Source organism: Chanodichthys erythropterus, chromosome 1 (assembly GCF_024489055.1).
Source record: "Chanodichthys erythropterus isolate Z2021 chromosome 1, ASM2448905v1, whole genome shotgun sequence".
Lineage (NCBI taxonomy): Eukaryota > Metazoa > Chordata > Actinopteri > Cypriniformes > Xenocyprididae > Chanodichthys > Chanodichthys erythropterus.
Window position 1 is genome coordinate 29,169,241 of NC_090221.1, and position 23,983 is coordinate 29,193,223.

The 23,983-nt window shown below is 36.0% G+C and overlaps 2 protein-coding genes across 2 annotated transcripts in view; one reads left to right on the plus strand and one right to left on the minus strand.

Annotated features, from left to right (window-relative positions):
* med19a (mediator complex subunit 19a) overlaps nucleotides 1–1,990 on the plus strand; it is a 9,169-nt gene extending 7,179 nt beyond the window's left edge. Inside the window, exon 7 of the mRNA XM_067405353.1 lies at nucleotides 1,762–1,990. The gene's annotated coding sequence lies outside the window, so the exon portion shown is untranslated. The remainder of the gene's footprint in view (nucleotides 1–1,761) is intronic.
* The window catches only part of slc43a1a (solute carrier family 43 member 1a), a 20,678-nt gene extending 1,462 nt beyond the window's left edge, over nucleotides 1–19,216 (minus strand). Inside the window, exons 1-14 of the mRNA XM_067403489.1 lie at nucleotides 18,919–19,216; nucleotides 13,265–13,422; nucleotides 12,918–13,095; nucleotides 11,712–11,767; nucleotides 8,943–9,019; nucleotides 6,043–6,135; nucleotides 4,867–4,994; nucleotides 4,443–4,540; nucleotides 4,194–4,340; nucleotides 4,068–4,100; nucleotides 3,827–3,959; nucleotides 3,380–3,509; nucleotides 2,432–2,505; nucleotides 1,997–2,120 (exon numbers count right to left, since the gene is read on the minus strand). Coding sequence (XP_067259590.1) covers nucleotides 1,997–2,120; nucleotides 2,432–2,505; nucleotides 3,380–3,509; nucleotides 3,827–3,959; nucleotides 4,068–4,100; nucleotides 4,194–4,340; nucleotides 4,443–4,540; nucleotides 4,867–4,994; nucleotides 6,043–6,135; nucleotides 8,943–9,019; nucleotides 11,712–11,767; nucleotides 12,918–13,095; nucleotides 13,265–13,418 — 1,425 coding nt within the window. The 5' untranslated portion in view covers nucleotides 13,419–13,422; nucleotides 18,919–19,216. The remainder of the gene's footprint in view (nucleotides 1–1,996; nucleotides 2,121–2,431; nucleotides 2,506–3,379; nucleotides 3,510–3,826; nucleotides 3,960–4,067; nucleotides 4,101–4,193; nucleotides 4,341–4,442; nucleotides 4,541–4,866; nucleotides 4,995–6,042; nucleotides 6,136–8,942; nucleotides 9,020–11,711; nucleotides 11,768–12,917; nucleotides 13,096–13,264; nucleotides 13,423–18,918) is intronic.
* Nucleotides 19,217–23,983: the final 4,767 nt, after the last annotated feature.

Here is a 23,983-nt window from a genome sequence, read left to right on the forward strand (position 1 = left end):
ATTTGAAATTTTGAAGTAGAAAAACTAATTTTCTTGTAACACAAATTCAATAATCTTTGTTTTAAACAGCTACCTTCTAAGACGGCATCTTAACTGAAACTTATGAGAGACTGATCGGTTTGGAAAGCTTCATGTCATAAAAACATTACATGAGAGATGTGACACAAGTGATTCCAATAAACTTGAATGTTACCAAGTTGTTATGCTATGCATCATATAAAATACAAATTGGCTTAAATATATTAATTCGATTTAACGTTTAATCGATACAGTTCGATTAAACTTGGGGGTCAGTACATTTTTTTTTTTCAAGAAATGAATACTTTTATTCAACAAGAATGCATTAAATTGATTGTAAAATATTTCCATTTCAAATAAATGCTGTCATAAATAAGCACATGATAGTGATTTCTGGGGATCATTTCTGTGACAATGAAGACACTAAAGTAATGATGCTAAAAATTCAGCTTTGATCACAGGAATATATTATATTTTACAATATATTCAAACAGAAAACAGTTATTTTAAATTGTAATAATATTCCAAATTTGAATGTTTTTTTTACTGTATTTCTGTTCAGATATATCTTGGTGCACATAAGGGACTTTTTAGCTTTATTATTATTACTACTGTTATTACTGAGACAACTCCTTTTTTCAATGGACTATATGCACGGGTTACTTCCTGGTTGTAGTTAAGCCAGCTCGAGCACTTCCGGTGAACTGTTAGCTGTTCATTCTGTAGTCGTTGTACATCGACAGAAAACCATCTATGGTTGACTTTTTAATGTTGTATTTATATTTTAATGTAGTTATCACATTTACCTAATTTGCCAATAAACCAGTTTTATTGATTGCAATAAAGACGAAGCTATTGGGACTGTTTAAAAATGCCGTGTCTGTAATTAGACACACACACACACACATTTTTTCCCAGCACTTCAAATGTTATTTTTAATTTGATGACCACAAACATTATTTGTTCATTCTTCTGAGATTGTCCCCATTGTAAAACCGAACGTTTAAAAATATAGGAAATTTAACATTTGATAGAAAACACTTATCTAAAAATAAAAAAGACAGTACTTAGCATTTTAACCACCAGATGGCGGCAAAGTAGCATTTATTTGCGCACATAGCCATTTCCTCTAAACGTTTTTCACTTCGTTTTTGACTAAATATTAAACATTAAAAAAAAACTAGGTTTAAAATACATTTTGTCAATGTGAAGTATGAAATACTCACAAAATCTTATGAAAAACAATAACTTTTATTGTGAATTACACAGAAAGCGAGCACCCTTTGTAATCACAGCAGCTGTCAGTCAGTGCAGCGCAAGATCAATGATTTCAGCACACTTGTGAAAACACACATTTATTCAATTAATCTAACTAAAGTGCACAATAAATATTTAATTTTTGAAGCTTTTTTTCCACATAAAAGTGTGAAAACTAATGGTCGAATTGAATTTAGCCGAGGAGGAACATTGAGGTACGTCTTTATTTATTTATTTTTTATGCTGTCTTGCGTTTGAATAACTAAATTAATGCTATGCCACACTATTTGAGTGACTATATTCTGATTATAAACTAAGTAAGCAAATGACACCAGCAAATGACATCTCACCGGAAGTTTTCGAGCTGGCTTATATTAATGCGGAAGTTCTAAAGAACGCTCCGTGCATATAGTCCATTGGTTCAATAAAAGAAAAGAAAAAATTCATCTGATGTATCTTGACTGTTTTGTCTTTTTTCTTCCACAGAGCTTGTCACAATGCATTCTGGGTTTGCCCTCACCACAAAGGATTTCAGTTATCATACAATACAAGCATCTCAGAAGTTGTCATAATATGCTTCTTACTTTTTGGAATGGGACCATGATGCTTTAAAAAGCAGCTCACTTCATTTTGGAATAGAGCTATAGCTTTAAATATAAACTGGAACTTCTGATTCTGGAAACTTCCTTAATATAACAGGTAAAAACTGTGCATTTCTTACCCAGTAAGCATCTCCATTCAGAGGTCCCACCATAATTATGAAGAGGGGCTGCTGCAGTAGAGCCACCACAGCACTGATCATAGACTGCAGCCCAGTAAGTGTGCCAAAATGATTGGAAGGGTACCTGCAAGAGAGATAGAGAGTCAAACTGTTAGCAGGTTTCTTCATTTTGTGATTGCAATGAAGCATTGTGGCATTTAAATGACAGGTCAAAAGGTGTATGTGTGATTTCATGACACTAATGCCTGTCACTGAGTCTGGATTTTACACATATTACATATGTTACAATTCACACACAAACAGGGTAAACCTGATCCTGTCAAGTACAGTGTTATAACTATCTGATGTTATAGGATAAGTCTGTACTTGACAGTGTGTTTAAACAACAGGTTTAACTGAAATGAAAGGTAAAATGAAAGGTGTGTGTGTACTTACACAGCAGCATACAGGCCTCCACAACAGGAGTGAATGAAGCCTCGTACCATAGTATGCAAAATAAACGTCAGAATCTGAACAAAGAGAATGACAGCTATAAGAATATTCCCAGATGACACATGTACTGTAATTAAGCCAGTTTTACCTATGCAAATAAACTACCGTTCAAAAGTTTGAGGGTTTTTTTTTTAAGAAATGAACTTTTATTCAGCAAGGACACTATTTCAAAAATCTATTTCAAATAAATGCTGTTCTTTCTATTTTTTAAAGAATCCTGAAACATTCATCACATTTTCACAAAAATATTAAGCAGCACAACTGTTTAACATTAATAGTAATACATTTTGTTGAGCATCAAATCATCATATTAGAATGATTTCTGAAGGATCATATGACACTGAAGACTGAAGTAATGATGTGTGAGTGGTCAAAGCAAAAATTATTCAGACATTTTTGATATATTTTTACTAGTGGGTGCAGGACACCCACTAATAAAGTAAACTGTGACATATTATACCCAAAAATTCTTCATACAGTGGACTACCAGTAAAATTGATAAAAAATTTGGGACCAAAAATTATTTACACTTTGACCTGACCATGTTTTGCTTAAGTGTTATCTGACATAATTAAGATTAATTATTTCTGACACAGTTTAACTCTGAGATCTTGTCATATTTTATTACCATTTTTTAAACTAGAGTGAATAAACTGTATTAATGAACGAAATGTTCAAGGTGTCTGAATAAATTTTGGTTTGACTGTATATATATATATATATATATATATATATATATATATATATATATATATATATATATATATATATATATATATATAAATCCACATACACACACACACAAACACACACATCCATCAATTCAGCTTCTTACATCAATTGAGCTCATTAGTCTGCTAACAGTGTGTATGAAGTCCATTAGGTTGTTACCTGTAGAGGCAGGTTGTCTATGAGTGAAAGGATTCCAAACAGAATGAGCAGCACATTTGTGAAGATGAAGGCTCTCATGGCATTGGTCAACTTCTGGATCTTTCTGTCACGCTTCGGTACAGCAACAGCTCTGGCAGGAGACAAGAAGTCAAAGAAGATACTTTATAGAACAATCAGGAGACTGTTCTTTTGCTTCCTAAAGTCATCTCGGTATGAAACGGAAGTTGCGATAGTCTTGTCTTCCCTATTGTGATGTATATCCGAGTGAAACAGCTTCTTGAACAAGAAAAAATCTGTAGGGCGGGACTTGATTTTGTCCATGGGGAACTGATTGGATGGTTTGTGGTTTGCTATTGGTGGATCTGATGTGAGTGACGGGTTGTCCTGCCCTCATGCCAGTAAACACGTCATCAAAGTAGAGACTAAAGTAGAACTTAAATTTCTTACTCTTTTTCTATCTCTATTGTCTTCTGATCCACCTCACACTCTTTCATCTTCCAGTCCATGATGTATCCAATCAGAGGACAGGTGACCAGACACAAGAGCTGCAGCGTGCCAAAGATGGATGCGTAGAAACTCACTGGAAGTTAAAATATAGTCATAATCAGCACATTTCTCGTGCTCAGATTGGCCTGAAACACATTATCGGTTTCACTCATCAAACTAACAAATGTTTTAAGGGTCTCACCTTCCTTCTCTGCCTCCTCCAGTTCTTTAGAGTCTAAACAAGACAGAAATGCATTTTAAGTCACCTGGACAGATGTCAGGTTTAATAAATACAGTGATAATGCACAAGTTCTGTTGCTTGACTTACCATGTGTCTCTCCATGGGTGACCAGGAACTCGAGCATCTTGTTCATGGCTCCCATAAAGAAGATGATTCTCAGCTGAGTCATTCCCATAGTGATCAGACTCCACAGGAAGATGGGAGAGAACACCGAGCGACGGAACGGGACAGAAGCTGAGAAAAAGATTTCCAGGATGTAATTTTTCTTCAGCAACACATTCACACAAGTTTAACAAAGAGTCTCCAAATATATCACTTTGTCTCAAAGTGTCTCACATTGTGTATCCTGTGCTACAGCAGGCAATTTCTCGGTTTCTCCTGTTGCCTCTTCAACTGGAGACAGTTTGTAGTTTTCAGCTGATTGCTTCTTTTTCCTAATAAAAAAGAATAAAGGAATTTTTATTCAGAAATCAAGACTCCATATTAAAGGTTTCAGTGATTCTCTAAGAGTTACTCTTCTGACGCAAATCGATGCATACAGCCGTCTGCCGGAAGCTAGTTATTATAGTTAATAAAGAAGTTTTAAATATGGATATTCTTCTTACAAAAACCCATTGCTTCACTTCAGAAGGACTTTATAAACCCCCTGCAGCTGTATAGATTTATAGACCCCCCCCCTTGAGGATTAGTAAATCATGGAATAATTTAAATTTTTGGGTGAACTATCCCTTCAGCAGGATTACAAAAATCTTGTACTAACTCAATCTCTTCAGGGGTAGCAAACCCTTCCACTGGCCAGTTCAGGAAACAGTTGAGGCAGACCAGACCTGCCAGGCCCGCCCACATCCACATGATAACAGTAAACGACACCCCCGCATCATATATCAGCTGGAGAAAGAGAGAGAGAGACAAAGCCGAGATGTAATATTGATGAGGTTTTTCTTTCCATTTGTATGACATGCTTGAACAGTCAGGGAAAAAAAAAAGAAAAAGATTTTGCTTGTCTGCAGCATCTGGTTGATGTTATCAAGTTTGAATATTTTCCAATAAAATAATAAGCAGCAAAAAACAATGAGAACCATTATAATAATTGAGCAATGATAATAATAACTGACAATAATTTAGCACAAAATCAGCTTTAGAATTTCTGATTTCTGAAGGATCATGTGACACTGAAGACTGAAGTAATGATGCTGAAAATTCAGCTTTGACATCACAGGAGTAAATTACAGTTAAAATATATTCAAATATAAAACAGTTATTATAAATTGTAATAATATTGAGCAATATTACTGTTTTTAATCTATTTTTGATTGAATGCAGCCTTGTTGAACACAAGAGACTTCTTAAAGTCTAACTGACCCCAAACGTTTGAATGAATACTGCTGTACTTTTTAACCAACATCAACAAGAAAATTTTGTACAGTTTTCACAACAAAGGATGAAGAAATCCCACGGGCTTCATGGTGGAACTACAAGGGGGTTGAGAGATTACAAAATGGCAACGCCATTGATTTATCTTCAAATTATACAGTTTTATTGAATGTATTAATTTCTATCAAAAAAAGATTTAAATGATCTTAATTCATTTTGATGAATTCTGAAGAAAAATATTTATACTAACAGTATAACATCAGATGTGTTCTAAATAAAATGAAGTGCATGGGGTCCATTTAGATTTCATGTTGGCATTAAAATAATTTTACACTAAAGAAAATCTGGCCATATACAATCACAGCTCAAAACCTGGAATAATTGAGTACCTTTTCTTTAACACTTTTATATTATGAAGTTTAAGGTGATGAGTTCTGCACATGTGGCACAGGTATTACATTTTCCCTTAATCTGATGCAATGTTTCATCAGAAGGTTTGATTCCTGGCACACTGTGCACGTCAAACTGGTTTAACCTTTATTTAGATACACAAAAAAAATACCTTGACTCCAGGGAAGGTGACAGCCGATGATGCATACGAGCCGATCATCAGTGACAAGACAGTTGAACTCAAACTTCCAAACATATTAGGCAGCTATCACAGGAAGAAAGGAAAAGAACATTGTTATCAGTATAGGAAAATCATAAGATGCAGCTGATCCTACATTTCCAATAAACAAGAACAGGAAGAATAACTAGATTATTGTATTTTCTGAATACAATGTTAGTGGTGCTTGTGCATGGAAAAACTCGCCACCATGATGCTAAGGTGTTCCGGGTGGTTGCTTAATGAAAAAATAAATAAATAAATAAATTAAAAATTAAATAAAGCGAACATCACTTGTCTAACCGCATCACATGTCTAACTGCAAGTATGAGCACTAGTGATAGTGACGCCTGACTTAAATACCAATAATTAACACACAATGAATACAGTGTATAACGAAGATAGAAAAATGTGAGAAAAGTGGTGTGAGAAATATATGCTTCTGTAAGCAGGAAGTCCTGGCATGGATTGTTTTCAAAGAACTTCCAAATTTGTTTTCCAAGAACTTTCCAAGCAGTGCTTCGTTTTTACAGACTCTTGTAAACTAACAGGAGTGTGCTAGTGTGTTTTACTACCCTGTGTGAAATGAAGAGGTTAAAAACACATACTTCTGAGAAAAAGCACATTTTTACTTCCTTGTGGTTTTCACACACAAACACAGAGTGGTACGATGTAAAGGAATTTGTTACACAGAAGGTTGCACACCTTAAAGACCAGTACAGTACCCAAAGGAATGTATTTCTCAGACATTCATAGCTTAGGAAATTTAATTAAGTTCTCAATTGTGTTAATTGCTAATATCACATTAGCACTTTGGTCAGAGCGGGAATAATGCGATAAAGGTGTTTACATGTCTGTATATTGTGATTAAAATCGGCATAGACCACCTGGCTTAATGAGATTATGCTTACTACGATTATGAGCTTAATCGCATTACTTTAATCGAAGTATTGTGTTTACATGAGGTAAAGTTTAATCACAATATTGGCAAAATCCAATTATAATCACATTATGAGAGTCCATGTAAATGCACTGAATGTTGTATATACTGAAAAGAGAAGGGGGCCCAACACACAACCTTGAGGTACACCAATGGTAATTTGATCTTGGAAGAATTTAAAGGGTTAGTTCACCCAAAAATGAAAATTCTGTCATTTATTACTTACCCTCATGTCGCTTCACACCCGTAAGACCTTTGTTAATCGTCGGAATACAAATTAAGATATTTTAGTTGAAATCCGATGGCTCCGTGAGGCCTCCATAGGGAGCAATGTCACTTCCTCTGTCAAGATCCATAAAGGTATTAAAAACATATTTAAATCAGTTCATGTGAGTACAGTGGCTCAATATTAATATTATAAAGCAACAAGAATACTTTTGGTGCAGCAAAAAAAAAAAAAAACGTATCATTTAGTGATGGCCGATTTCAAAACAATGCTTCAGCAAGCATCGGAGCATTGTAGATCTGTGTGTCGAATCTGCAGTTCGGAACCCGCAATCTGATTCATGATTTGATACACTGATTCATTTCGATTCACTGATTCATTTATGCTCCGATGCTTGCTGAAGCAGTGTTTTGAAATCGGCCATCACTAAATAAGTCTTTTTTTTTTTTTTTTTTGCCGCACCAAAAGTATTGTCGTCACTTTATAATATTACTATTGAACCACTGTACTCACATGAACTGATTTAAATATGTTTTTAGTACCTTTATGGATCTTGAGAGAGGAAATGTCATTGCTCCCTATGGAGGCCTCACTAAGCCATCGGATTTCAACTAAAATATCTTAATTTGTGTTCCAAAGATTAACGAAGGTCTTACGGGTGTGAAACGTCATGAGGGTGAGTAATAAATTACGGAATTTTCATTTTTGGGTGAACTAACCCTTTAAAGAGAAATTTTTAGGTTAATATTCCAATCTCTGAATTTTTATTTTTTATTTTTTAAATCTGAGCATAGAGTGATAATGCTGATTATGAGATTAGTTAGAAGAAACATTTAAAAAGGAGATTTAAGCAGAAAGTTTCCATTTGCTCTTGCCTTCATATCATTGCTGTCTAGGACAAAAAGTAAAGGAATTAAAGAGATCTCATTTCTGATTGGATTGTATTATGTGTAATGAGTACACAAAGTCATGGAGGTCATTGACCTGCTGATCATAGGTCAGTTTGAATAATATCATAACACATTAAATGGAACAGTGTTAAGTGCAATATCAGAACATGCTGCTATTGTCTCCATGCTGGTAGTAAATCACTGTCAACAAAGACACGGAGAGTCTTATGCTATGTTTTTCTCAGAAGTGTACATCAGGATGTCATTGAATAAAAAAAACAAAAACATCATGTGTTGTCTTGTGTAGTGTGCACATATACCTGAGCAGCTCTAAATGAGCAATGTGTATGCACAAGGTTAAGTGTGTTTTGGCGTCTGCATCTGAGGGCAGCTGATATATATATATCTATATAGTCATTCTTTCCCACGCCAGGTGATATCACTAAACCGATAGGAAAGTCACAAGCTATTTGTTGATGAGTGTGGGCACAATGTTTGTGCCCTTGTCTGTTTCAGCTAGAGGTTGATGGGAGGGAGAGGGCGTCAGAGAAGGCGTGTGGGCAGTTTAGCATTCTGATTGGTGGGCACTGAAAAGGCCAGAATTTTTCCTTCGGTCATGTGGGTCAATCCTCTGACTGGCCCAAACACATAAACACACACGCACACCCACACACCTGTCCGGACAAAATAAACTTCAAAAAGCTTTGTGTGACAGCTGCACTACAAAACATGCAAGTCACCACAGGTGTCCACCACCTCATGTGCTCTTTCGCTCTACCATTTTCTCTTTTTTTCTTACCGTGAGCGATGTGAAGGTCAGACAGATCCCTCCAAAGCCGTTGAGTGACAGAGCCAGAAAAATAAGTGCAGAGAGTACTAAAACGAAAGGCACAACCATTATTACACAACTGAAACAGCTATTTGGTCAACTGAAAAATGTGACAATGACTTTAATATGACACATTATATTTTGTGTGTCCGCTGTATACATTAGTATACATATAAATGCTAAATTTACATTGGCACCCTTTGTAAATATGAGCAAAGGTGGATGTGAAAATAAATCTGCATTGTTTATCATTTTGATCTTTCATTAAAAAAATTCACAAATTTCTAACCTTTCATTGAAGGAAAACAGTTGAAAGTGGGGGGAAACTCACATTATGAAATAAATGTTTTTCTCCAAAATATGTTGGCCACAATTATTGGCACCTCTAGAAATTCTTATGAGTAAAATATATCTGAAGTATATTCCCATTCATATTTACTTTTTTTTAGCACACCAGGGTGACTAGGAGCATGAAATTGTCCAGCCATGACTTCCTGTTCCACAGGAGTATAAACATGAGGAAACACAAATGTCAAATTCCCATAATCATTCATCACAATGAGTAAAACCAAAGAATATAGTTCTGATGTGCAGCAAAAGATTGTTGAGCTTCACATAATAGAAAGTGGCTGTAAGAAAATACCTAAAACATTTAAAATCCCCATTTCCACCATCAGGGAAATAATTAAGAAGTTTCAATCAACTAAACATGTTACAAATCTGCCTGGAAGAGGATGTTTGTCTAAATTGTCCTAATCCTCCAAGGAGAATTGCAGAGATTAGTTGAGTCTTGAGTCTCAGAAAGGCTAAAAAGAATTATCAAACAGCACCTACATCCCCACAAGATGTTTGGGAGGGTTTGAAGAAAAATCCTCTGCTCTCTTCCAGAAACAATCTCCAACATATTCAGTTGTCAGACAAGACTGGAACTTCAAATGGGACCGGCTTCTATGGTCAGATGAAACTAAAAAAAAAGAGCTTTTTGGCAGCAAACCCACCAGATGAGTTTGGTGCACACATGGATAAAAAGTACCCCATGCCCACGGTTAAATATACTGCTGGATCTTTAATGTTGTGGGCTTATTTTCCTGCTGGAGGTCCTGGACATCTTGTTCAGATATCATGGATTCTATCAAATACCAACAGATAAAAAAATCAAAACCTGACCGCTTCTGCTAGAAATCCAATAATGGGCTGTGGTTGGATCTTCCATCAGGACAATGATCCAAAACAAACATCAAATCCAACCAAAAATGGGTCACTGAGTACAAAATGAAGCTTCTGCCATGGCCATCCCATTCCCCTGACCTGAACCCTAAAGAAAATGATTGGAGTGAACTGAAGAGAAGAAGCACCAACATGGAGCTGGAATCTGAAGGATCTGGAGAGATTCTGTATGAAGGAATGGTCTCTGATCTCTTGTCAGGTGTTCTCCAAACTCATCAGGCATTATAGGTGAAAACTCAGAGCTGTTATCTTGGCAAAAGGAGGTTACAAAACGTTTTGAATAAAAGGGTGCCAATAATTGTGGCCAACGTGTTTTGGAGAAAAGCATTTATTTCATAATGTAAGTTTCCCCCCACTTTCAATTATTTTCCTTAAATGAAAGGTTATAATTTTGTGATTTTTTTGAATGAAAGTTCAAAAGGATAAACAATGCAGATTTATTTTCACAGCTGCTTTTGCTCATAATTACTAAAGGTGCCAATAATTGTGGAGGGCACTGTATATCCCAGCATTACAAAGAACCAACAGGAAAAGAAATGTGTGCCTAGTAAATTAATACAGACTTCAACATATTCTGAGTCACTAACATAAAATAACAGATTTCTAACTAATATCCTCTGATTATGTGCAATAAGCACAGCCATCAAGGATCTCTTACGGTGCCTTTTCAGTTCATTCCTATGGAAGTTTGAAATGAATTGAAAATGCTCGCTCTGCTCCGCTCACTTCGCATCAATGGAAATAATCAAGACAATCACTAACAGGTTAAGTAAAATATAATGAATATATAGGCTAATACTGTGCATATATTAAGTGAAAGAGTTCATTTCTCTAGGAAACTAACAAGCTGTTATGAGATATGACCATTTCAGTAAGTTGTACTGTGTCTTTCAACATACCTTCTGATGTTCATTTATGTTTATTCTGTAACTAGTATTAAAGAGGAAGAGATGATAGCGTTCACTCGCGCTCGCACTGCGGGTTGAACTGAGGCGCATGTACAGTCTTCTGTCACTCCACATCAAAGCGCGTCAAAGCGGCATTTATTGTTTGAATTTTGTGATTTCTTGGACAGAATCTGAAGGATGACACTTTGTTTCTTATTGAAAGTAACAAGATGCGGAGCTTTTTGGGATTATTGGTGGTTAATGGTGGTTAGGCTACAACGCTGTATTCGTCGTGTACTGCTTTCGTCTTATCCACCTGTCTTTGTCCGTTGCCGTAATTCACTGGGAAAGCAAAGTGTTCCCAAACAGGAGACTTTAATGTTGCAATTTAATGCATTCAGTACACACTTGCACTGTACCCAAAGCCCTGTACCGAAACGGTTCGGCACGAATATGTGTACCGCTACACCCCTACTCAATTATCAAAATAGCCACTAATGAATTTTAAACAGTGTGTTGTTGAATGTTAAATGTTTTTTTAAAAATCCAGCAATTATTGATTGATGATTAATCATTGTCATAATTTGAGGACTCTTGCACATTCTTAGTGTATTAGTGTACTCACCTTCAGGGTGATAGGCTGATACAGACATCATCATACAAGAGACTGCAAAACACGTACTGAGAAAAAAACAGATTACATAATTGTTAATTAAACAAATACAGACCAATGAAATACACTAGAATGATTAATGTCGTGAATGTAAAAGTTCTTGGTGTAAAGAGTATCTGAAAACCATACTTGAGTAAAAGTCCAGATACCTTACATTGAAAATGACTCCATTACAAGTTACAACCAATTCCAATACAACTGGAGTAAAAGTCTTAAAGTATCTGATTTTAACAGTACTTAAGTATTTTACTCATGCTGAATGTAGGCTCAGAGATGCACTAGTCCTCGACACCTAAGAGACATGCCGGTCATGTCAAAGTCTACTATGTGCTGGTTTGAGCCTCATCACCAGCTGCAGTCATTTCCTCATCTCAAAAATCAAACACCTGCGATCAGCACCTGTTAATGCACTCAAAATCACATAAAGTAGCCTTGTTGACAAGTTTGGGTGAGTAAAGGCAAAAAGATATAGTACCTCAGATGGCAATATTGCTTCTTTATATCAGAAACAAACTGCTGCAGAAAAAGTTAGGTGCCATGAAAAATGTAATGTGTAATTGCATCACTCATCACAAATGTAGTGGAGTAAAAAGTACATTTACTTGTTCATAAATGTAGTCAAGTAGAGAGTAAAAGTTGCCAATCCTTTGATACTCTACAACTACAAAATAGCCAAAAAGATACTTAAGTACAGTAACTAATTACATTTACTCAAATACTTTACACCTCTGCATATTAGTCAGTGCTTTGAAATGCAAACGAAGTGTCATGCAGTGACACAATGACTCAAGGGCATTCTTGAAAAATTTGTTGCTTCCTGATAGAGGGTTGGCAAACACAGTAACTGCGACATACTTCAAGCGGAATCAAAGAACGAACTGCGGTGATGTCATTTCGAACAAAATCAGGCCAAAACTTGACGTTTTCTTAATTTTGTTGTGCATGTATTTTATTGTTGAAAGCACGCAGCACATAATTACATATTCATCTAAAGCCACTCTCAGCAGTGCGGGCAGCGTCGGATGTTCGCTAACAGTATATCGCTGGTTGTGTACTAGAAATTTAGTTTGACCCCTAAGCAAAGAACGAAAAAGAATTTCGCCGTGAGTATATCAGGCCTTAAGCAGTCAGAGCATTAATGTGTATGAGTGTGTTCACCTTCCACAGAGGCGCAGAGGCCTGGGGCCGAACCGGTCCATGAGAATACCCAATGGCAGTGTGGCGGCACTGAGCAGAAATGAGCCAATGGTGAAGCCCAAGTTCAACATTTCATCCTGTTCCACACAGCTCATCCATTCATCTGGTTTGCTAGCGTTCACACTCTCATTCTTATTTTCTACAGAAAGAGAGAGAGAGAGGGAAGGTCAATGAAAGCAAGAGGCAGAGACTTTATTAAGTTTTAAAGTCTCCAAGCAGTTCAGGTTTCCCAGGAACTCTAGCTCCGTTTTCTTTTTGTGCTAGTTTGTGACTTCAGGTGGGGTGAACTGCTTGACTTCTGTGATTACCTGTACACAGGTGGGAGTAAAAGCCCTCTCTTTTGAGCATGATGAGCAGAGAGCCCCAGCCCAACAGCACAGCCGAACACAACAGATTCTCCAACACCGCTGTGACGGCCATCCACCAGCGCCTCCTGAACGCCTGTGTTAGAGAGGGAGCCATCCTCCTATCAAACAGAGAAAAACAGGGTCTGTCAGAGTGGCATTTTTTTTTTTTTTTAAATGCAATTTCTACCAATCTTCTGCCTTAGCAAACATTAATAATGAGAACAGTTTCTTTGGTAGCATGACAGCAACAACTCAACAACCGACACTGTCAAGTACATTTTGCAGTGTGTGTGTGTGTGTTCACTACTCACTACAAATGTGTGTGCACTAACTTGGATGGGTTAAATGCAGAGGACAAATTCAATGTTGAAATCAATTGGGCTCATTAATATTTTTGTGGAAGCTGAGATACATTTTTTTTAGGAGTCTTTGATGAATAAAATGTTCAAAATAACAGAATTTATTTGTAACATTATAAATGTCTTTACTGACACTTTTGATTAATTCAATGCTTCCTTGCTGAATAGAAGTATTAAAGGGTTAGTTCACCCAAAAATGAAAATTCTGTCATTTATTACTCACACAAATTAAGATATTTTAGTTGAAATCTGATGGCTTCATAGGGAGCAATGACATTTCCTCTCTCAAGATCCATAAAGGTACTAAAAACATATTTAAATCAGTTCCTGTGAGTACAGTGTTTTAATATTATAAAGCGTCGAGAATATTTTTGGTGCGCCAAAAAAACCCAAAATAACGACTTATTTAGTGATGGCCGATTTCAAAACACTGCTTCAGGAAGCATCGGATCATAATAGTGTATCGAATCTGCTGTTGGGAGCGCCAAAGTCGATATCAGCCGTTGGCAGTTTGAAACGCGATCTGAATCATTATTCGACACACTGATTCATTTATGCTCCGATGCTTCCTGAAGCAGTGTTTTGAAATCAGCCATCACTAAATAAGTCGTTATTTTGTTTTTTTTCGCGCACCAAAAATATTCTCGTCGCTTTATAATATTAATATTGAGCCACTGTACTCACATGATCCGATTTAAATATGTTTTTAGTACATTAATGGATCTTGAGAGAGGAAGTGTCCATTGCTCCCTATGAAGGCCTCACTGAGCCATCGGATTTCAACTAAAATATCTTAATTTATGTTCTGAAGATTAACAAAGATATTACGGTTGTGGAGTGGCATGAGGGTGAGTAAGAAATTACAGAATTTTTGGGTGAACTAACCCTTTAACTTCAAATCTTTCGAAAAAATAAAATAAATAAATAAAATCTTACGAGCCCACGCTATTAAACAAATGCAAACAATATTTTAAGGAAAGTAAGTCAAAGGTTGTTCTCTTATAAAAAAAATCACTTTTTTTCTTTTTTTTTTCCTTTTGCAAAGAGGGCAAGAAAGAATTACAGTGAGAGTGACGGGTACTTTATTGCCAGTATCGGGCTCGCAGATCACGTGGGTAGGGCACTTTTTACTGTTTGTGTGGATGACCATGTCTGTCACCACCAAAGATCATTTTTGACCCAGGAAAAACCCTTTGATTAATTTCAATTGAAATATTTAATACTTTCACAGCAAAAATTATGTATGCGATTAATTTAGATTAATTAATCACAGAGTATGTAATTGATTAGATTAAAATCTTTAATCGATTGACAGCCCTACTTTTTATGCTTTTTGGCCATTCATTTACACGACAACAGGGCTTTGGGGGCCTGAAACGTTTGAAAACAGGTTTCAAAGTGCAAGGTTTTGAAAACAATACAGTTATTCTCTCCGTGTAAACTACAAAAATGTGACTTTGTGAAAACGGTGACGTCATGCACATATGTGTTTACTTGTGTATGTGTATAATTGTGTTTTAATAAGAAGCCAAAGGAGAATTTCCACATTGGTGAACAAGAAAGTTCAAACTAACTAACTAGCACATTTAAGTTTCTTTAGCTACAGGCACTATGAAATTAGTCTAATTTAATTAATAGTCTAATTAACAGTCTAAAGACAAATATTTCAAATGTAATTTCTATAGTGCTATTCACTGGTGGATTTTTTTTTTTTTTTCAGAAATTGTTCAGTTGTCCACTGTTGAACATTGTTAGTAGACATTAGTAAGAAAATAGTGAGAATGTGAGGTCTAAACACCCACAAATCTTCATTCTTGAAATGTCTGGCAAAGTGTGAGATGTAAAAGAAAGACACGCCTAAGCCTACAACTTACTACCAAAGAAAAAAGCTAAACAGAGGTGTGTCCAATCAATTTGCATGTGCTGCTTATTGCGAAACCACCAGCGATACAAATCAAACATAATGTTATATAAAACTAGAACCCTTAATTGGGTTATTAAGTCAGAGCCTATGTCTGAAAGGCTGGACAAATGCGTATCCTCTGATTAAAGAGATAACACAAGTTGAGTCCAATTTTTTGTTTGTAAACCGGGGTCAACTTATCCCATGACATTGACTGCAAGGGATCGGTCATTATAACTTGAATAACCAAAAACACCCATTAACACACACATACACAATAAATAGAGAGAGATAGAGATAAGAGTGGGGGTGGGAGAATATAGGCAATACAAAGAAGAAGACAGAAAGTAGAGAGAAGAAACTGCAGTGATCTCAGCAGGACACTGATTCAGCGTGTTGTGTTTAATACGATTAGACACAGTCCACTAGATGTCTTTGTCCTCAACAGACAGGCTTATGGAAGGATCTTTTTTGTAACTCACACGGCGGCACGTGCTGAAAAATAATCTCCGCTTATATTCTCATGAATGAAGGAAAGCAGGTTTCACTTCCTGTTAGTTTCACAGTGGTAGAAATCCTTTCGTTTTTAGGCAGATCACACTTTTTTTTAATCTTCAAGAGGATTCAGTTGTGGTTAGTTGCACGTGTGTGTTTGTTTACAGTGTGAGTGAAGACGGTTTGGGCGTTCATGCTATCACGTGTTTACTGAAAACATTAGGTATCTACTGTGAACCTCTTGGCACACAGGAATATACCACATTTCACACATTTCACAGTTAAAAAGTATCTATTAACTGCTCCGTCCAGTGAGTTGTGTGTCACTCGACTGGAACAATTCACATTCTGTGTGTGTTTTTACAGGGGACCAATAAGGTCCTCTAAGGTACGCCTGTTCATTAGTCTCTGAGCAGAGACCATATTAATGAGCAGAACATACCTTTCTCTAAATGTTAATTAGCAGAGGATGCTTTAAAATGAAGTTCAAGTGCCAAAAGTAAGTAAAGACTTGGGAGCATTTCAAGATTGGAATCTGTGTCCTTAACTTTCCATCTTTATGCTCTACACAGTAAAATCCCCAGAGTTAAATCAACTCTGCTCAGAGTACATATGGTCCCTCTCTAAAAAGTGTTAAAGTAAAGCTGAAGCAGAGTTAAAATTAATGAGATAATTAAGCAATTAATAAGGCTGCGAGTGAAGTCACATGTTGTAGTTCTTGTGTTTCTCTTTTCTTCAGTGATTCTGCTTGTTAACAGCAGGTGTTCATCACTAATGCACAATCATCACTTAATTAATTGCTTAATTATCTCATTAACTTTAACTCTGCTTTAGTGTTATTTTAACACTATTTGAGAGGGACCATATGTACTCTTCACAGAGTTGATTTAACTCTGGAGATTTTGCTGTGTATTGTAGTAACAGAATTTAATATTGTCGTGCCCTCCTCTGGTGAGGTATTGAATCTTTTAAATGGCCAAATCTTTTGTGCACCCAAACAGTAACGGAATTGAGACTTTTTGAAACTTTCTTAAAGTATGAAATTCATTACGTGACTTCTGAACAGACTGTAAAACAAGGCGAATTACAGTAGGATCACACACTAGACTTTCAAGTCTTTCCAAACACAAACTCATCCAGACACATGCGATTTGTTGCTGGGAGACGCATGAAAACAATCATGTGCTCTAAAATTGTTTGATACCCCCCGACTGGAGGCTAAAAAAAATATATATTCTTTGCCCATCATTCACTATGCTATTTTCTGTGAAATCAGTCAACTGCCCAATGTCAGATTTTTTGACCAAGAATCAGGTCAAAATTTGTGTAGTGTGTTCAACCGTCATCAGAAACAATGGAATCAAATTGTTTGAATGGTATTAATCGAATCCAATCCTCACTGGTGAGGTCTGCATAGCCAGCAATGACATTTCCTCTCTCAAGATCCATTAATGTACAAAAAACATATTTAAATCAGTTCATGTGAGTACAGTGGTTCAATATTAATATTATAAAGCGACGAGAATATTTTTGGAGCGCCAAAAAAAAAAAAATTAATAACGACTTATATAGTGATGGCCGATTTCAAAACACTGCTTCAGAAAGCTTCGGAGCGTTATGAAGCAGCATGTCGAATAATGATTCGGATCGCGCGTCAAACCGCCAAACTGCTGAAATCACGTGACCTTGGCGCTCCGAACCGCTGATTCGACACAAAAGATTCATAAAGCTCCGAAGCTTTTACTGAATAAGTGTTTTGAAATCGGCCATCACTATGTAAGTCGTTATTTTGTTTTTTTGGCACACCAAAAATATTCTCGTCGCTTTATAAAATTAATATTGAACCACTGTACTCACATGAACTGATTTAAATATGTTTTTAGTACATTAATGGATCTTGAGAGAGGAAACGTCAGTATGCAGGCCTCACTGAGCCATCGGATTTCAACAAAAAATATCTTAATTTGCGTTCCGAAGATTAACGAAGGTCTTACGGGTGTGGAACGGCATGAGGGTGAGTAATAAATGACATTATTTTCATTTTTGGGTGAACTTTAATAAAAATAGAGTGGGAGGTCTAAACACCGTCAGAAACTCTGCTTTAGTGTTATTTTAACACTATTTAGAGAGGGACCATATGTACTCTTCACAGAGTTGATTTAACTCTGGAGATTTTCCTGTGTATTGTAGTAACAGAATTTAATATTGTCGTGCCCTCCTCTGGTGAGTTATTGAAACAGAAACAGTTGAATCAAATCGCTCGAATGCCATTAATCGAATCGACTCCTCACTGAAGATCCATCCGTGAGTCACTCCGCGGGGGGAAATGGTTCTAGTCTCGGTATACCCTTTCCGGAGCCTGAAATGTTGAGTGTTGTGTCCTCGCTGTTTCCCCTGAGGACAAAGGGTTTGACTTTCTCGGCGTGTCCCAAGGAGAAACAACTTTAGTGTGTAACTTTCTCGACGGGATCAAACAAACAACTTTTTTCCTCAGCCGGTGAGATGCTCAAGATCGCGCCATATGCTTCTCACAACTACAATAAAACATGCCTGCCACTTTGAACCCAGTCTAAAGTAGAAAGTTAGCTCATTTAAAAAAAAAAAACATTAGAGCTTATTTAAAATAAAACAAAGGTAAATTTTCCTTTATGAAAAAGGACATGTTTTAGAAATAAAAGAAAACTCAATAAAAAGCTGAACTCATACTCAGAAAGTCGCCACGTGTCTGTATTTGTAGTTACCAAAGTCTCTATTTACACTCGTCTAAAGATGAACCCATCAACCCGCAAAACGCGTGTTTGTATTATATCTTTTACTTTTCTATTCTAAAAATTATAGTATACATTTAAACAACTTACCTAATTTCTGTTTAAATTCCAAATGATAACCGTGCGTTGTTTCCTGGTTTCCTCGGGTTTCGGCGCTAAAACAGAAGGCAGATGCTATAAACTCTCCTGTTGCCGCCGAAGTCGACTTGATAGTGGAGTTATCTGACCCGAGCTTCTGTTTCTTGTGTCCTCAGAACAGCAGGCAATGCTCTCCAGAGGTCTTCATACTACACTCCAATATTTAACAATGATGGTGAGACAGAGCAACACCCTCGCTCTTCATTCACCCATTCACCCTTTCACTGCTCGCTTGTTCCTTAGTAGTAGGTGGGCAGTACTTACTGACATACACTGTTCCTACATCAGCAATTACAATTACTATAGGCTAATATAACCACCAAACCCTTACAAATACAGTTCATAGTTATTACTGATAGAATCATACAGTAATAACCTCAGTTAACAGTTATTACTGTTAAAATCCTAAATTAAAACAGAATAGTCTGTCCCTACCTTTCTGTTGTTTTGTTTTGTTTACTTCTACATCTTATTTTATTTACGAGTTGCTATGAAGAAGCTGCCACTGTTTTAATGAGTGACTAGCCGTAACTATGGTATTTTAACGAACTTGGTTACCATGGTAATTCTAAGAGTTCAGTTTGGAAGATTATATAGATCTAAACAGACTACATTAATATACTTGTGTAATGTTATTATCCTCTAACCTTTGCTATTTTATTATTTTTTACATGTAATTGTTATGGCAATTTAAATAGGCTAGTTGGGATCTTGACCATTACTCAAAATATATAATTACTAACAACCGGCGAGGATATAACTAAACTATCATTAAATATATCAGTTAAGAAGATTAATTACGCAATGTGTGAATTTTCAAGGTTGCCATCCCTTCAATTAAAATCTGCTGGTAAGACATGACATTATATTACCAAATGCTGAAATATCTATATTATATAGTGCCCCCTGCTGAAAAATTCACATTAAGTAAAAACTTTGATTCTAGATTTTATTGTATTTTTTAAAAAAAAAAAAACGATTGCTCATCACTTTGCTCTTGATATGTGTGATATATTTACATGTGTGATTTACCAACAGAATTACTCAGAATTCCAGTAAGAATACATGCTAAAGTTTACAAAGTGCTATTCATATACGATAACAATGAACACTTGTGGCAGTAACCATGGCCGAGGTCAATAATGAGGTAACAGCGACCTCTGGTGGTGGATTGTAGAATCTCTGGAGGCTGAAAAAATGGTATCATGGTCAATTTTATTAGTGTTGAAGTGAAGGTTTTATTTAGAAACTCATTTGTTCAACTTCAGTTGTTTCATAATATAAGAACCTTTTTGGGTTCCCATCATGGGGTCATTTAATAGATTTAGTTTAATTTTGTTTTAATTCATTTTTTTATTATTAAATTGTATGAATTAGACTAGCTAGTAAATACATTATCACAAAAAAATAATGAAATAGCCTGTTAAACATGAAAGTATTACACAATAATTTTTTGGCATAAAGTTTTTTTGTTTTTGTTTTTTTATTGAGTCAATATAACATTTTTTTTATTATTAAATTGTATGAATTAGACTAGCTAGTAAATAGATTATCACAAAAAAAAAAAAAAAAAAAAAAAATTAAATAGCCTGTTAAACATGAAAGTATTATACAATAATTTTTTGGCATAAATTTTTTTTTTTTTTTTTTTTTTTTGAGTCAAAACCCTAGGCAGGGTTCTATATAGAACCCCATTAACCTTAACCTTGTTCAACTATGTTTATGAATCATATTGTAAATGAATAGCCTATTAACAATGGTGGTCATCTTAACTTTATGTTTGTCTTTGTAGAATAGGATCTCTTTGAATTTTGTTTCTGTAAAAAATAAATAATTATGTTCGTCACATCAATATACAGTGATTAATAGGCTGTGATTATTTACTAATCAGATTAATTAGTGACACAAAATAGTGATTTACCTGTATGCTAATTTTTGGATGGCACAAAAACAGTTATTCTAATGTAAATGGGAACTTTTATCTCTTATTTGACTGCAGATGTCTTGTTATCAGTTGTGCTGTTGAATAAGGTGTGGTGGGCAGCAATAGGCAGAAAAGCAGATGGATAGAAATATACAGTAAATGTAATTGTGTTTGATATGCAGTATATTTCTATAATATACTATAACTGCATTGCCATATTTAATAAATAAACACATTCCAGAATCAGATACAGAGCTCTTTTAATGATCGTCAGTGTGGATGGAAAGTGGAAAATTTTGAAATATTCTTTGTAGGTCATTTAAGATTGAGGAGTGCTGTGTAATCATCTCTGAGCTGAAAGTTTATTTCAGCTGCACTCAAGGTGCATATAGTACATCATCTGTGAAAACCTAACCCTTCCTGACACTAATCAGCTGCTTCCTGATCAGACACGTGTCTGTAATTCAAACAGATGGTTGAAACTGGCCTCCTCAAACCCTAAATCCACACTCTGTCACAAGTCCTGAAAAGACATGGCATATTTCACAAAAACGGTGGATGTTTTAAAAAGCATTAGAGGCTCAAATCCTGTTTGATCATGACATTTTTTTATGGAATATTGCAGTATTTATTATGAATGATTTACAATGCATATCATTATTTTTATTTAAATTCATGTGCCCTCATAATCCTTGATTAAAATAACTTCCCCTCCCTCTTGCAGTGACATCTCTTCTCTGATGATGTAATACTGGCACAAAGGCGGGACAACCTGTCACTCACATCAGATCCACCAATAACAAACCACAACCATACAATCAATGGCCCTTTCCCAAATGGCACACTTCATATGCACTTTCGGTCTTGTGGACTTACAAAGGCCGCCGCACGTGTGTGTCTATTAAGACCACGAGACCAGGGTATCCCATTCATCATTTTAGCTTTCAGAAGGGTACTCTTGAGCACCCCCTTTGCGTCCGCTATGCGCCCTCAATTCGCACATTTGCTGAGCCCGCAGGTCTGCAAGCTACTTAGAGGACTTCTACAGTCAATTCACATTTACATTTTTTAGCACACCAGCGTGTCTAGGAGCATGAAATTGTGCAGCCATGACTTCCTGTTCCACAGGCGTATAAACATGAGGAAACACAAAGGCCAAATCCCCTTGATCATTCATCACAATGAGGAAAAAACAAATAATATAGTTCTGATGTGCATCAAAAGAATGTTGAGCTTCACAAAATAGAAAATGGGTATAAGAAAAAAGCATTGAAAAATGCTTTGAAAATCCCCATTTCCACCATCAGGGAAATAATTAAAAAGTTTCAATCAACTAAGATTGTTACAAATCTGCCGGGAAGTCTTGAGTCTCAGAAAGCCTAAAAAAAATTACCAAACAGCACCTACTCCCTGCAAGTTGTTCAGGAAGGTTTCAAGAAAAATCCTTCTTTGCACATCCAAAAACAAACTCCAGCATATTCAATTGTCAGACAAGACAGGAACTTCAAACGGGACCGGCTTCTGTGGTAAGATGAAACTAAAAAAAGAGCTTTTTGGCAGCAAACCCACCAGATGGGTTTGGTGCACACATGGATAAAAAACACCCCATGCCCACGGTTAAATATGCTGCCGGATCTTTAATGCTGTGAGCCTATTTTTCTGCTGGAGGTCCTGGATGTCTTGTTCAGATACATGGCTTCATGGATTCTATTAAATACTAAGAGATAAAAAATCAAAACCTGACTGCTTCTGCTAGAAATTCAATAATGGCCTATGGTTGGATCATCCATCAGGACAATGATTCAAAACAAACATCAAAATCAACACAAAAATGTGTCACTGAGCACAAAATGAAGCTTCTGCCATGGCCATCACAGTTCCCTGAACTGAAACCTAAAGAAAATGAGTGGAGTGAACTGAAGAGAAGAAGCACCAACATGGAGCAGGAATCTGAAGAATCTGGAGAGATTCTGTATGGAGGAATGGTCTCTGATCTCTTCTCAGGTGTTCTTCAAACTCATCAGGCATTATAGGTGAAGACTCAGAGCTGTTATCTTGGGAAAAGGACATTGCAATATTTGGGTGCCAATAATTGTGGCCAACATGAACTAGAGAAAAACATTTATTTCATAATGAGCTTTTCCACCCATTTTCAATTGTTTTGCTTAAATGAAAGGTTAGAATTTTGTGAATTTTTTGAATGAAAGATCAAAAAGATAAACAATTCAGATTTATTTTCACAGCTGCCTTTTTACTAAGGGTGCCAATATTTGTGGAGGACACTGTACATCAGTTGTACACTCATTAATTGCGGTGCATTATGGGATTGAATGAGTGCACTAGATAGCATCCACTATGGTTTTGGACACCACTACAAATGGCTGTCCCTTCAAATAGTGCCCTATTTAAGAGTAAAAGGAGCGATTTCAGACACAGCCCGGAAGTTTTGAAGTCATCATCTTGATTGGTTGAATTCTCCAGGATTTCCAGATGTTCTCTGGAAACAAACAAAGCCAAACCCCCTTATGGAAAAAGAAAGCCATTGTGTTTACAACTGTGACAATGAGTGCTTATCAGGATCAACTAAATGCTGATTTTAAAAATGTGTGAAGTTTGCAGTGCCACTGTTGCTGTAAACTTGCACAACCTTCTTGAATGAAGATTTTTTAAGATGCACGCCAGTCTGTTATCGTAGAAACAACGACTTTACATTTTCACACCCCTAAACATGACGTGGAACAAAACAAACTGTGATTGGTTGCTTTACATGTCAGTCAGATGTCCTCTTGTTTGGTCTTTGACCTATGAAAGCTGTGGAGTCCAGACCTCCAGTACGAAGATCTGGCTTCGCGAGACTACACTCGGATATATGTCACAAAAGGGAAGAAAAGACTATCACAACTTCTTTTTAATGCCAACTTTAACATATCTAATTAACTTTGAAAAGTTTAAAAAGCCATTTTAAATTATGAACTAATTTTAATGACTAAAACCACAGTGTAGATCTGTGTGACATTTTTTTTTTTTTTTGCACACCACTTAAATCTCTTTTTTTTTAGGTCATTTTGATGTTTATTTAATACTAGAACTGTT